This window comes from Protobothrops mucrosquamatus, unplaced genomic scaffold, assembly GCF_001527695.2.
Source record: "Protobothrops mucrosquamatus isolate PMUCROS unplaced genomic scaffold, P.Mucros_1.0 scaffold6368, whole genome shotgun sequence".
In the NCBI taxonomy this organism is placed as follows: Eukaryota; Metazoa; Chordata; class Lepidosauria; order Squamata; family Viperidae; genus Protobothrops; species Protobothrops mucrosquamatus.
In genome coordinates this window covers 2,863-17,110 of record NW_015392195.1, presented here as the reverse complement: position 1 = coordinate 17,110, position 14,248 = coordinate 2,863, and the positions used below count along the sequence as shown (strand labels likewise).

General features: G+C 48.4%; 1 protein-coding gene across 1 annotated transcript in view; it reads right to left on the bottom strand.

The window, feature by feature from the left end:
• Positions 1-363: 363 nt before the first annotated feature.
• The window catches only part of LOC107300208 (leucine-rich repeat-containing protein 74B-like), a gene marked incomplete at its 5' end in the record, with an annotated part of 16,080 nt that continues 2,195 nt past the window's right edge, over positions 364-14,248 (bottom strand). Inside the window, 8 exons of the mRNA XM_015829545.1 lie at positions 364-372; positions 2,873-2,998; positions 4,420-4,515; positions 4,608-4,686; positions 6,174-6,289; positions 7,395-7,504; positions 10,627-10,833; positions 11,732-11,864. Of these exons, the coding sequence (XP_015685031.1) occupies positions 364-372; positions 2,873-2,998; positions 4,420-4,515; positions 4,608-4,686; positions 6,174-6,289; positions 7,395-7,504; positions 10,627-10,833; positions 11,732-11,864 (876 nt within the window). The remainder of the gene's footprint in view (positions 373-2,872; positions 2,999-4,419; positions 4,516-4,607; positions 4,687-6,173; positions 6,290-7,394; positions 7,505-10,626; positions 10,834-11,731; positions 11,865-14,248) is intronic.

The following is a 14,248-nucleotide window of genomic DNA, read 5'->3' as shown; positions in this document are numbered from 1 at the left end:
CTTCCCAGATTTTTTACCTGCTTCCTGTTAGCCTCAATTGAGGTCCACACGGACAACCTGTCTAATCAGATCACTGGAGAGTTTGCCTCAAAGAGAAAATTGCCAGGAGCCCTCGCTGCATCTTGTGTCAGTGGGTCCCCTAGAGTTGCTGTGAGCAGGGTACCAAAATCCTTGGAAGGAGATGCCGGCAGCAATAATTCAGCACATAAAAAAGTGGCATTTAACACAACTTGCTGCTTCTAGCACAAAGAGAAGCACGGCGGTGGGGAGGGGATCGCAAGGCCTGAGTCTCTATTAAGCATCGCTCCCTTCCGGGACGTAAAGCAGAAAAGGCTGGTCTTCCACGGTCACCAAAAATCTCTTTTAGGAAACCTGCAAATGTGAGAACACACATGTCCATTAAGGAGTCAATGCCGCTGGGGTTTTTTTGGCACCGTCAGATTTCTCCACTTCCTGATGCAAAGGTGCCTTAGGAAAGCAACTAGATCTAGAGCAGTGGTTCTCAACCTTTTTAATGCCGCGACCCCCAACCGGTCGTAAGTCGAGGACTAAACCGCTCGTACGTCGAGGACTAAACCGCTCATAAGTTGAGGACTACCCAACCGGTCGTAAGTCGAGCACTTTCCCTGCCCGGGAGCGCCGCGCATGCGTGGTTCCACCCCCTGCGCCGGCCGAGGCGTAGCTGGCAAGCGGCAGAGACGGAGCAGGCCGACCACCAGCTGGCCCAGCCCAAGGGAGGTAAGGCACCCGCCGGAAAAGGGAAAAAAAAAATGGCGGACAGCCTTGCTTGGCGACCCCCGTGAAATGGTCGATCAACCCCAAATGAGGTCGCGACCCATAGGTTGAGAACCGCTGATCTAGAGCTTGGCTGGGCTGCATCCAGGCCTTGGGTTCTAAGGAAGACTCTTGGCTTTGGGAACAGGTGTTACTGAATGTCAGAACCAGGCTTGCTATCTAGGGGCATGCACAGTTGGAATCCTCCATCTGGCCAGGAAAGGATCTAGTGGAAGAAATCATCTTTGGTCTGGCAGGGGTCAGCAACCTTAAACACTCAAAGAGCCACTTGGACCCGTTTCCCACAGAAAACACTGGGAGCCTCAAAACACGTGTGCGCACGCACGCGCACCAGAGGAGGGGGCTTGATTGAAGAGTTTAATTAAAAAGAAATAAAGGCTGCTGTGCATGAGTTCTCTCTCTCTCTCTCTCTCTCTCTCCCCCACCCCTTCTCTCTTCCTCCCCCCTCACTCTCTCCCCCTCTCTCCGATCTTCTGCTCACCTGGCCAACTGGCCTGACGCTGTTCTCCGACAAGCTGACACACATTCTTATTGGGCTGGCTCTCTCCTGCCCTTGGTCTGCCAGTCCTCTTCCCCCACTCAGTGTGAGTGTGTGTGTGTGAGAGAGAGAGAAAGAGAGAGAAAGAGCTGCTGCTTTGTGCTGCTTCCTGCGGAGATGCAACAAGGGCAGGGAGCCCGCCCAATAAGCTTGTCAGCTTGTCGGAGAACAGCGTGAGGCCACTCTCTTTTTTACACATACACACACAGAGAGGGGGGGGGGAAGCACAAGTGCGCACATGCGGTTCCGGAGCCGTGGGTTGCCAACCCATGGTCTGGCTGGACACCCCCAGTGCTGCTGTGCAGAGGCAGCACCGTAGACTGCTGAACTTCCTTTCAGAGGGCATCTGGAGCCACCCAACGTTCCTCAGAGGCAGGAACAGAAGTCAGCTAAATCTCTCACAAGGCTTCTGAATTATTTTCCCTGCAAAGGGATTTCCCTGGACGACTGGGAACCCAGATGCTGCAAGTATTCACAATCGGGGGATCATCGAGAGCCAACAGATTCCAGGGGCTACAAAAACTTCCAAGTCTGCTCAGCAGCTCTCCCTGCTTTGGGCAGAATAACAAAAGTGGCCTTGCCCTTGTGGGACCTTGTGCTGCCAGCTTTTAGCTTTGTGTGCGACACTGGGCTTGTCAAGGCTGCCTCTACTCAGATCCTAGGAAAGAAAAACCCTCCGCTCCATAGATTTAGAGAAAAGGTACTTTGAGTAGGAAAGAAGTGGCTGCAGTTAATTCTTTCCTCATAAAAGTAGCTTTTTTTCTAAATCTTATGGAGGGAAGGGTTTTTCCTTTCCTAGGAGAGGCAGCCATGACAGGGATGCTTGTGGCTTGACAACCCGGCACATTTTCCATCACGCTGATCCCCTTGGCACACACACCCACACAGAAACACCCATGTGCTGCTGGGCCTGTCTGAGCTGAGACAGCAGTAGGAAGGAACAGCACACTAGGGCAGGGGTCTCCAAACTTGGCAACGTTAAGCTGTGGACTTCAACTCCCAAGAATCCCTCAGCCGGTATAGAGTTCTAGGAGTTTGAAGTCAAGTCTTAAAGTTGCCAAGGGTGGAGACCCCCCCCCCCTGCATTTAGGGCTGTGGTAGCAAACCTATGGCACACGTGCCACAAGTGGCACTCAGAACCCTCTCTGTGGGCACGCGCGCCGTCGCCCCAGTCCTAGGCCTTCAGCTGGGTTTTATAAAACCTTTTCGCTTTAGGCCTCTGCCGCCGTGTGCAAAATAAAGAAAAAAGGTTCAATCAATCAATCAATTTCAACTTCTTGCAGGAAAAAAAAAGATCTCGCAAAGTTGGAATTGATTGATTGAACTTTTTAGTCCCACCCAGTCTGCCGTTACCACCGCAGCCACGCCCACCCAATGGGCCACACCCACTCAATGGGCCACACCCACCCGGCACTCGATGATGCATAAGTGGGTTTTGGGTTGCAGATTGGGCACTCGGTCTCTAAAAGGTTCGCCATCACTGATTTAGGGCATCCAGCCACAGAAAGACAAGCGTGTTCCCCAGAGAAGCAAAGTTACGTGCTGCACCTTTGGAAATTCTCTTCTGAACAAGCGAGTGATTCCATCGTGCTGAATCAGAAGGCTCGGGAAAAGTGCCTGGACAGCCTCACAGGCTCGGACAAAGTCCTTCTTCACCACAATCGCCTGAAAGAGAGGAACGCCGGGCAGTGAGCAGATCGGCGCTGAAGCTGCCACCGTCTCAGGCCAGATTAAAACAAGTCTCCCATCTTGTGCTCCCGTGCAGTCCAACCAACAGCCACAAAGCAAAGCAAAGGAGAGAGAGGCAGCCAGACGAGGCGGGTTCACCCAAAGACAGGGACCAGACCAGCAGTGGACGTTAGTGACAAGGGAGCCCTTTTCCTGAGAAGGACAGAAAATAACCCTCCTTGGATCAGACCAAGGCCCAGTGACATGGTTCCGAAAAGAAGCAGCTTTACAAAGAACTTTGAGGCTTGATTACCTTAAAGAATCCTTTAATTGGCTACATCGCTTCGGCACGAACAATAGAAAGCCAAAAACTGAAACCCCCACCACCCAAGCACTCGTGACAACACACAACTCCCTCCCTCCTTTCACAGTCATCAATCATATGCTCCAATTAATTTGAAGTGTGAATCGCTCCCTCCCTATTTCCCCGTTACGCTGACCTTGGCCGTGCTATGCAAAGATATTGTTATGATTAGCTGGCATACTTTCCCACTCACTGGGTTAACATTGTCTGCTTTAACTCTTGAAGTGATATGTAGGCTGAATAAGATATGTTTGCTTCTTCACATAGGGCAAGCAAGAACATCCAATGTTAGCAGACTTGACACCCAGCTGATGCTGTGCTGTGTTGAGCTGGAAACCTCATCTTCAAGGCTTGAGGAAATGGCCTTTCCCTGTCTATTACACACACACACACACACACACACAGCCCCGGCTGTATTCCAGTCTGGAATGCAGCACCTATAGAATAAATGGGCCTTACCTTCCTTAATGCATTAACCTAATCTTATCTAACTTTGCAACCTTTTCTAGGCTTGGAAGCCAAGCAGGGGCAGGTCTGGTTGATATTCGGATGGGGGACCAGAAGGAAATTGGGAAGGCGAAGAAGCATTCTGGAGGAAAGAAATGCAAGCTACTTCCAAGCCGTGGCTGCCTCTCCTTTCCCCTTAATCGGTGCAGTTGCAGCAACTTCACAAATTCATTATTCCCTTGATCCTCCTGTCACCTGATCACAGCAGAGCCCAGAATCACATCCACCAAGCATTTCTGGTCTGGATTTCCCTTTACTTGGCATGCCTCTCACAACTTCGCTGCCCTCCTTGGGGAACTCTGGCCAGATGCCAACAATGCGGTGTGTTCGGTTCCCCATCCATTTAGACCAGGGGTAGTCAACCTTGGCTCTTTTATGACTCGTGGACTTCAACTCCCAGAATTCCTGAGCCAGCTTAGCTGGGTCAGGAATTCTGGGAGTTGAAGTCCACGAGTCATAAAAGAGCCAAGGTTGACTACCCCTGATTTAGACAGTCCTGCATCGTCATTTCGCACAGCCGATTTTCCCTCTTTGACCAACCACCTACTGAAAAATCCAGAAACTCCATCGCAGCTCCAGGATTTGCTCGGATGGCTTTGAGGATGCCAAGGCAGCCTTCATTCTGGATGGGGTTCCTGGACATCTGCAGATCACAGGAAAGAACAGACACCCTCTGGATCACCCACCGGGCAGGGCTATTAGGATCTCAGGGTCACCTTCCCAAATGCTCCTCACCTTGAGTCTCCTCAGATTCTTGTTTCCTTTCAGGCCCGAAGCAAGCGCGAGGGCTCCTTCCAAGGCGATGCGGTTATTACTGAGAATAAAGAGAAAAGGCACTCAGAAGTCCCCCACTTTTGCTCTTCCTGCACGCCTGTGCACTGACCCACACTAGCTTGCTGTTGGGAATAAGTTAATCTACCAACTATGATAAGAGATTGAATCTTCCCTCTTAGTTAATACATTTAAACGTTTTAGAGTTTGGTCAGGTCTAAAGACGCCAATTAGGGAAGTAGCAAAGGAACTAACTTCAGCAGACATTCTCTTCCGAGGAAAATGTTGCCCATCAAAATGATTTTTTTCCCCTGGGTGCCCCAAACACTAAGCCAGAGGGAGAATAGTTGAGGGTGACAGTGTTGGAGCACCCACAACTTCAGAAACTGTGGCTGCTCATTACTGGAGGCTTTTAAGAAGAGGCTGGACAGCCACTTGTCTGGAATGGTATAGGCCCGCAGGGGTCGGCAACCTGAAACACTCAAAGAGCCACCTGGACCCGTTTCCCAGAGAAAAAAAAACACCGGGAGCTGCAAAACATGCGCGTGCGTGAGGGGGGGGAAGCTTGATTGAAGAGTTTAATTAAAAAGAAATAGAGGTTGCTGTGCATGAGTTCTCTCTCTCTCTCTCTCTCTCTCTCTCTCTCTCTCTCTCTCTCTCTCTCTCTCTCTCTCTCTCTCTCTCTTTGTCTCCCTCCCTCTCTCTCTCCCCTCCCTCCCTCTCCCTCTCTCCAATCTTCTGCTCACCTGGCAAGCTGGCTTCACACTGTTCTCCGACAAGCTGACACATATTCTTATTGGACTGGCTCTTTCCTGCCCTTGGTCTGCCAGTCCTCTTCCCCCACTCAGTGTGTGTGTGTGTGAGAGAGAGAGAGAGGGGGGGGCTGCTGCTGCTTTCTGCTACTTTCTGCTGCTTCCTGCTGAGACGCAGCAAAGGGAGGAGCCCCGCCCAATAAACTTGTCAGCTTGTCCTAGAACAGTGTGAGGCCACTCATTTTTACACACACACACACACACAGAGAGAGAGAGAGAGACAGACAGACAGACAGACAGAGAGAAGGGAAGTGCAAGTGCCTCTCTCTGTCTCTGTCTCTCTGCAAATGGCAGAGGAGGCTGGGAGCCGCAGGACAAGGCTCAAAGAGCCACATGCGGCTCTGGAGCCGCGGGTTGCCGACCTGTGGTATAGAGTCTCCTGCTTGAGCAGGGGATTGGACTAGAAGTCCTCTGAGGTTCCTTCCAACTCTGTTGTTCTGTTCTGTTCTGGATAGGCAGCCTGAGCAGAGGGGAAGATGGGAGAGAAGAGACTGCCAGTTTCTCCTCTCCCCCTAAGTGGGTGAGGTTCCTGATTCAAATCCAACCTTTGCCGGAAGCTCACTTGATGGCCTCAGCCTCAACTGCCCTGATGGCAAGAGGGAATCCTAGAAACTATTCACTTTGCTGGCTTGTGCCAAGGATGATTAAGAAACAGCTCTCAGCACTCAGGAAGTGCGGGTACATGCACACACACACACACACACGCGCGCCTTGTTACCTGATGTTGAGTTCTTCCAGTACATTGTTGCTTTTCAGGGCTGCCCCCAGAGCAGCTGCACCACTGTTGCCAAAGCCATTGTATGACAGATCAAGGACTCGAAGGAATATATTCGCCTGTGGAACAAGACAGATTGAGCAGCGCTTGGAGAAGATCCAAGGTGGAGAGTCCACAGGAGACAAGATGCTTTAATTCTATCATTCACACGGGCTTTTCTTCAGATCTCGCCTTACACTCCCTACTGTCACTAGTCCCTAATAAAAGTTGAGACAATGCCTGTTTCAAGAGTTCTGCTTTCTTGGGTGATTCGTTGAAGTGGGTCCTGACACAAGAGTTTTTCCCTTGCCACCTAGAGCTTCCAATCACAAGCCATACCCTGACGGAGAGTTCCCAGGCCTTCACCCACTCAAGATTTGCTTCCAGGTTCTTTCCAAACAGGCTACCTCTTCCACTGTTGAGGCCAGTGTTTCTCAACCTCGGCAGCATACAGTAGCTGCCTGGGGGTTTCTGGGAGCTGAAGTCCATTTGATTTCTAGAGCCACCCATCTCAGCAAACGCCACTGGGTGGCTCAGGATTCAGAAACATATATTATGATTAAAATCTTTAAAACATTTTAAAACAATAAAAGCAGTAAAAACCATTAAAACAATAATAAAAAAAAACATTAGGTGCCGCAGTTGCCCACCCCTGCGCTATACACTAGAACAGGGGTAGGCAACCTTGGCTCTTTTATGACTCGTGGACTTCAACTCCCAGAATTCCTGAGCCAGCATGGCTCAGCTTGGAAACCTCTTCCTTTCCCCTCAGCATGGCTGGCTCAGGAATTCTGGGAGTTGAAGTCCACAAGCCATGAAGGGGCCAAAGTTTCCCCCATGCGGGCTCAGGAATTCTGGGAGTTGAAGTCCATGAGTCATAAAGCGGCCTGTAGGCAACCTTGGCTCGTTTATGACTCGTGGACTTCAACTCCCAGAATTCCTGAGCCAGCATGGCTCAGCTTGGAAACCTCTCCCTTTCCCCTCAGCATGGCTGGCTCAGGAATTCTGGGAGTTGAAGTCCACGAGTCATAAAAGAGCCAAAGTTGCCTACCCCTGCACGAGAACAAGCAGGGCCAAACTATTTCAAACTTGTTTGCCCTTTAGGGGATGGAGGGATGAAACAAGATCTTATGCTTTATAACTTTATCCATGAGGAAACCTCTCGAACGAAGTCCCCTTTCCTACCCCCAAGCCTTTGGCAACAGCCGCTGCTCCTTGGCCCCGAAAGTTGTTCCAGCTGAGGTTGAGTTGCTTCAGGCCCACATTTTCCGCCATGGCCATCCCGAGGGCTTCTCCTGGTTCAATGGAGACGGAGACACGAGAAATGGGAAAGAGGCCTGAAACGTCAAACTGAGGGAGGCTTTGGAAAAGAATGACACCCCCTTGGATCCCACCCCACCTTTACAGTAGCAGCCTCTCCCCGTACAGGAGCCGTGGTGGTGCAGTGATCAGAATGAGTATGGCAGGCAAACTCTGCTGACCGCCAGCAGTTCGATCGTGACCGGCTCAAGGTTGACTCAGCCTTCCATCTTTCCGAGGTCGGTAAAATGAGGAGACAGATTGTTGGGGGCAAAAGGCTGACTCTCTAAACAGCTTAAAGAGGGCTGTAAAGCACTATGAAGTGGTATATAAGTCTAAGTGCTCTTGCTAATGCTCTTTCCTTCTTTCCTTTCCTTCCTTCCTTCCCTCCCTCCCTCCCTCCCTCCCTTCTATAGTGTACAGTGGTTAGAATGCGGTATTGCAGGCTAATTCTGCCCACTGCCTGCAGTTTGATTCTCACCAGCTCAAGGTTGACTCAGCCTTCCATCCTTCTGAGGCCAATAAAATGAGGACCCAGATTTTTAGAGGCAGTAGGTTGATCCTGTAAACCGCTTGGAGAGAGGGCTGTGAAACACTGTGAAGCAGTATACAAGTCTTAGTGCTATTGCTATCCAACCTAATGTGGATTTTTCTGCTGACGTTTCGCCAAGCAAGTCTTCTAGCCTCAGCAGAGATATCAGCTCACAGAGAAGAAGGGAAGGATAGTAGGATCTGCAAGCAGTAGGAAGAGGTGGTTCCCACAGAGCCAGGAACTCTGAGGAACACCTGCTTATGGGAATCAGCAGAGAGTTGCAGAAACAGATGACTCCCACAGGCTTGGCGCCATTCACAAAGCCGTTCCCCTGCATGCCGCCCATTTGAGGAGACCGGGGGCTCACGCAGAGGCTTTCAAGGGATCGACATCATGACATGGAGGGGTTTTATTCTCCTCCCTCAGGTCAGCCTAGCTCAGGAGTAGGCAACCTTGGCTCTTTTATGACTCATGGACTTCAACTCCCAGAATTCCTGAGCCAGTCATGCTGAGGGGAAAGGCAGAGGTTTCCAAGCTGAGCCAGGCTGGCTCAGGGATTCTGGGAGTTGAAGTCTGCAAGTCATGAAGGGGCCAACATTTCCTTCATGCTGGCTCAGGAATTCTGGGAGTTGAAGTCCACCAGTCATAAAAGAGCCAAGGTTGCCTACCCCTGGCCTAGCTGTTCCCACCACCAAGTTTAGAGCAGAGCTTCTTAAACTGTGTCGCGGAAGCCCAGTTCTCCTCAGGCACTTCACGTTTTCCACAGGTTGGACTGAAGATCTAAGACAAAGTTTTCGGTGGGTTTTGCAACCAATTTGGAGGAGACGTAACCTTTGTGGCATCTTTACTTTGACCCAACAGTTTGCGGCTTCTGGCTGACCTCGCTGTCACATAAAGCTCAGGGTAATTCTGGCCAGTGCTAGAAAGAAATTGCCAGATTTTCTCTGGAAATCTCAGACTGATAAGTTGATAATATACCCTACAATGCTGACGAAGAAACTCCACTTGCTAGGTTTTACGGGGGATGCTCTGGGAGATTATGGTCTCAAGGACGCCCAGTTTAGGGTAGTCCAACGGCTTGTGGACATAGATTTCCAATATTTAAGAGCCAGAGCCAATAAAACCTGCTCCCCTTTGATCTTCAGCCATTCTAATAATGATGGATTGAGGGTGGCTTCATATTTCTATACTCTAACCATCCCCAAGTATACAAGAGTCTTTTCCCTGGCCTGTTTCAATGTCTTGCCGTCAGCACTACTCGACGGGCGATTTAAGAGGCTCCCGTTTAGTGAGCGACTATGCCCCTGTGATAGGGCCGAAGTTGAAAGTGTGGAGTATGTCTTATCATACTGCCCTATGTACAACACAGGCAGAATTAAATTATTGTCTCTCCTTGGAATTGATCCCTCTGGTTCCAATGTTAGTAATTTGGTCTTATATTGTCTAGGGGATGGCTCCTCCAATATTACTACTCAGGTTTCTAAGTTTCTTTTAAGAGCTGTAACTATTAGAGGAGAACGTTGTAATTCCCTTTAGCCAAGGCTTCTGGTGTTTCATTGTTTGTGATTATATTTTTCTTGTGTTTTCTTCTGTTGAATTTGCATTTTGGTCTGTGACCGCAAAATAAAAATTATTATTATTAATATACCCTACAAGAAAATATTAGCAATCCTTCTTTGTATTTTTTTTCCCCAGAAAACAATGTCTCTGTAGCCTACTCAAAGATCTGACTTGGTTTTTTAATCTTTTTTCTGGACTGCTCTCCTCAGAAAAAAATTATCAGGAGTCAATTGTAATGCTTTTCAGCAATATGTGTGTATGTTTTTTATCTTCCCATTTCTAGCTTTGTCTCTCTTTCTCTCTCTCTAATATTCATATTATTTTGACTTGTTAATTTATATTGCTAGTCCACGTATGATATGCCATATGCTAAATAAATTATTTCGATAACCTTTTGATACTGCTTTTTATTACTCCTACACAATTTTAGGATTACATATCAATAATTCTAGTTTCAGGAAGCAATTTTTATGGTAAACCAATGGGTAAAACTCTTAAAAGGGCAGGCAGAAACTTAAGTGAGCCCAACTTTCTAATCCCTACCTTAATTTTCTTTTTCGCTTCCTCAACATTGGTAGCTGTTCCCTATTTTCTGCATACTCTCTCTTCTTTTTGTCCCCGCCTGCTCTCCATCAAATCACAAAGTCTTCTTCAAAACATAAGGAGAAGAAAGAGATCGGACTGGTGGGAAGTCAAAACCTCGCGTGGGGTCAGGCATAGAAGGAGATTCCAAGCCACAGCAGGTAACAAGGCAAGAAAGAGGGAGGGAGGGAGGGCAGGAGTCACAATCCAGCAATTCTTTCCCCCCCAACAAAAGTAAACCCTAATGGTTAGTTCTTAGCTTATGAAAACCACAGCTGGTTCTTGATTTAACAATTCATATTCCGCATAAAGGTATGCGGTGCTCTAGAAACCAAAGGGCCATGAATAGACAAATTGCATGTGTAGGTGTGTGTCTTTCTCACAGGTGCTACAGAGCTTCCCACACGACAGCCAAAAACAATATTTCTATGACATTTACAGTACCTGCTGGCTCTCCGAGCCTGTTATGACTCAGATCAAGGTGCTCCACTTTCTGATTGGTCACTAAAGCGTCTGCCAGGTATTTGGCTGCCCTGTCGTTTAATTCATTTCCTGAAAGTTTCAAGGACACCAGAATTGGATTTTCCTGAAGCACTGTAGACAGAGCTTCTGTCCCTTTCACTCCGACTTTATTCTCTGATAAATCAAGTTCTGAAAGAGAAGGAGGTTGATCTCTCAGCTGGCTCAACATACAGAATCCCCCGGAACCATTAGGCCAACATGTCTTTGTTCCTCAATCTCTACTTTGGCCAGGAATGAAAGCTGGTCAAAGGCCACAACTGGTTCCGTGGAGAATCCTTGGAGAAAGACACTCCTCAGCTCAACCCATCAAACTGGGAGCGGCACATAAATGTTGTCAAGCAAATAAAGAAATCTACAAACCACAATCTCATGATGCTTGGGTCGCCCCTAATAAAAGAGGACTGCATTCTTAAGACCAGTTACAACAAACTTCAAGCTTTACTGCTGTATTATATGAAAAAGCAAATCTTTGCTTTTAGAAACTGGAAGTTATTTAGAGGGGATCTAACAACGGTTTAACGGCAATCCCAAACATCTCAAGGCAGATGGATTACATCAGTGGTTCTCAACCTTTTTAATGCCGCGACCCCAACCGGTCGTAAGTTGAGGACTAAACCGGTTGTAAGTCGAGGACTAAACCGGTCATAAGTCGAGGACTAAACCGGTCGTAAGTCGAGGACTACCCAACCGGTTGTAAGTCGAGGACTTTCCCTGCCCGGGAGCGCCGCACATGCGTGGTTCCGCCCCCTGCGCCGGCCGAGGCGTAGCTGGCAAGCGGCAGAGACGGAGCAGGCCGACCACCAGCTGGCCCAGCCCAAGGGAGGTAAGGCACCCACCAGAAAAGGGGAAAAAATGGCGGACAAAAAAAATGGCAGACAAAAAAAATGGCGGACAGCCTTGCTTGGCGACCCCCATGAAATGGTCAATCGACCCCAAATGGGGTCCCGACCCACAGATTGAGAACCACTGGATTACATGGACTCTCCGTTTTCGCCCCCTGAAGCAATTCTCAGAATCTCCCAGGCACCTGAAATGTAGCAGTTCTCCTTTAACATCTCTGCCATCGCCACTGCGCCGTCTCCATCCAGCCCGTTGTCGCTCAGGTTCAGCTTCACAATGGAGGTGTTGCTGGTCAGGGAAAGAGCGAGAGCTTTGGCTGCCTAAAAGAAGAGGCAGAGGAGGGACGAGCTATGAGGGCAGCGGTGCTGAGATCTAGCCCAGTCCTCCGGCAGGAGTCAAGGTTTGGGGTCCTGGGGGAGGCAAACTGCTGCCTGGGAGCTGGCATGGCCTTTTTCAAATTTTGCAAGTGGCTCTGCCAAAACTGGAAAGCCATTAGCCAGTGGCCTTTTTAGACCCCCAGCCAAGCAACACCTCTTTTCTGCAGAAATCTTAAGAAGACAGAACTCTTGGAATATTTCTTCCAATAGGCATCTTTATTAAGAGAAGATGGTTGCAGGCATTCTAGACAGGACCTGGGGCCCAAGTCCTCCCATTCAAGGTTTTAAGTGGTCCCAAGCAGCCCAACCACCCCACCGTCCTTCCAGCGACAATCCCAGGCATTACATTTCCACCCCCTTTTCCTCACGGCCGGCGGAAGGGAAACTTCAGAGAGGAGTAGATGAAAGCTGATGGGCCCTATTGTTATGATCAGTCCTTTTGGTGCGATCCCCATTCAGTCCCTTTGAAGTTGTAAGGAAGGAAGTGAGAGCCATAAAACCCCTTTGCTCATCCCCCTTCCCTTTCGTAGTATGACAGAATCCAGAGAGGGCAGAAATGGGGTTTTCCATAGTTGATAACTAGAGATGAAATATAACTGGATTCTGACAGGAGAGGTGCTGAACCAAGATAGCCCCATGCAGCTTTGCCTTTAGCCTCACCCACCACATGCTCCAGCTCGCCTCCCAGGGACTTGTGCCGCAGCTGCTGGTGGATTATTTCAGCAGCTATGCTGAAACGTAACACGAAAACGAGGTCACCTCATCTGTGGCCTGGAAGCGTGGGCAGCAAAGCTCTACTGCCACATGAGCTCATCTGGCCTCCTGTTTCCCATATAGATCAAGCAGAGCCCTGGGGGGGGAGTGGGGGGGCTGCACCATATGCCAGCAGCACCTGCTGCCTGTGAATCCATTAAGTCCCATTTAGCTGGGGTGGCCAAGGCCCTGGAGGCTGTTTTGCCAGGAACCGCAGATCTCGCTTAAAGCGCAGAAGCATCATCTCTGGAGACAAATGGTCACAAACTGAAGCGAAAGTGACCGAATGAAGGACTGGGACCCTCTTCTCCTCTACGTCCTTCATAAGGGGCCGCTCTGGCTCTCCTCATCAAAGGTTTAGTGGGCAGTGTTCCGATAGAAGGCTGGCCCCTGAGCCTGCTCTGCCATCTTAGTAGTGCCAGGCCAGGATCTCTTTACCACTGTAAGGACCCACCCCACTTTGCATCTTAAGAAGACAGAACTCTTGGAATATTTCTTCCAACAGGCATCTTTATTAAGAGAAGATGGTTGCAGGCGTTCTAGACAGGACCTGGGGCCCAAGCCCTACGGTTCAAGGTTTTATGTGTTCCCAAGCAGCCCCCCACCCCACCCCACCGTCCTTCCAGCGACAATCCCAGGCGTTACATTTCCACCCCCTTTTCCTCACGGTGGCGGAAGGGAAACTTCAGAGAGGAGTAGATGAAAGCTGATGGGCCCTATTGTTATGATCAGTCCTTTTGGTGCGATCCACATTCAGTCCCTTTGAAGTTGTAAGGAGGAAGTGAGAGCCATAAGACCCCTTTGCTTATCCCCCTTCCCCTTCGTAGTATGACAGAATCCAGAGAGGGCAGAAATGGGGGTTTCCATAGTCGATAACTAGAGATGAAATATAATTGGATTCTGACAACCACTCTGTCATTTCACTTGGTCTATTTTGTTTCTCTATTTTACGTTGACCAAATTGGTTGCTTATGCTTTGCTACTAATGATTGTAATTTTCTTTAGATGTGTTTAAATTTTTCTCCATAAGACGCCTTGAACATTTTTAATTTTTTTTTTTTTTTCCAAAAATTTTTTTTTATTATTTTCAACATAAAAAAAAAAGCAATCACAAGTACATCACAATTAAAAACTCCCCCCCACCCCCCACCCGGACTTCCCAAACCTAATCCCAGGATACTATTCATCTAAAAGTAACCTTATACTAATATCCCTAGCTCCACAAAATATAATTCTACATAAGTAGGTGAAATATATGTATATATATAAAAAGAAAAAAAAATTTTTTATCTAAAAACCTAACCTATATTCCACCATTTTATACTTATTTTGAATATAAACAATCCATCTTCTCCATATTGATAAAAATTGTTCGTTTGAATGATCCTTCAAATAAGCCGAAATCTTTGCCATTTCAGCAAGATGCGAAACCTTCACTCTCCAGTCCTCTATTGTAGGTAAAACTTGACTCTTCCAATTTTGAGCTATCAGCAAACGGGCAGCAGTTAAACAATACAACATCAAATTCGTTTCTTTTACATCCAGATTATGTGTAATACCTAGGAGAAACAACT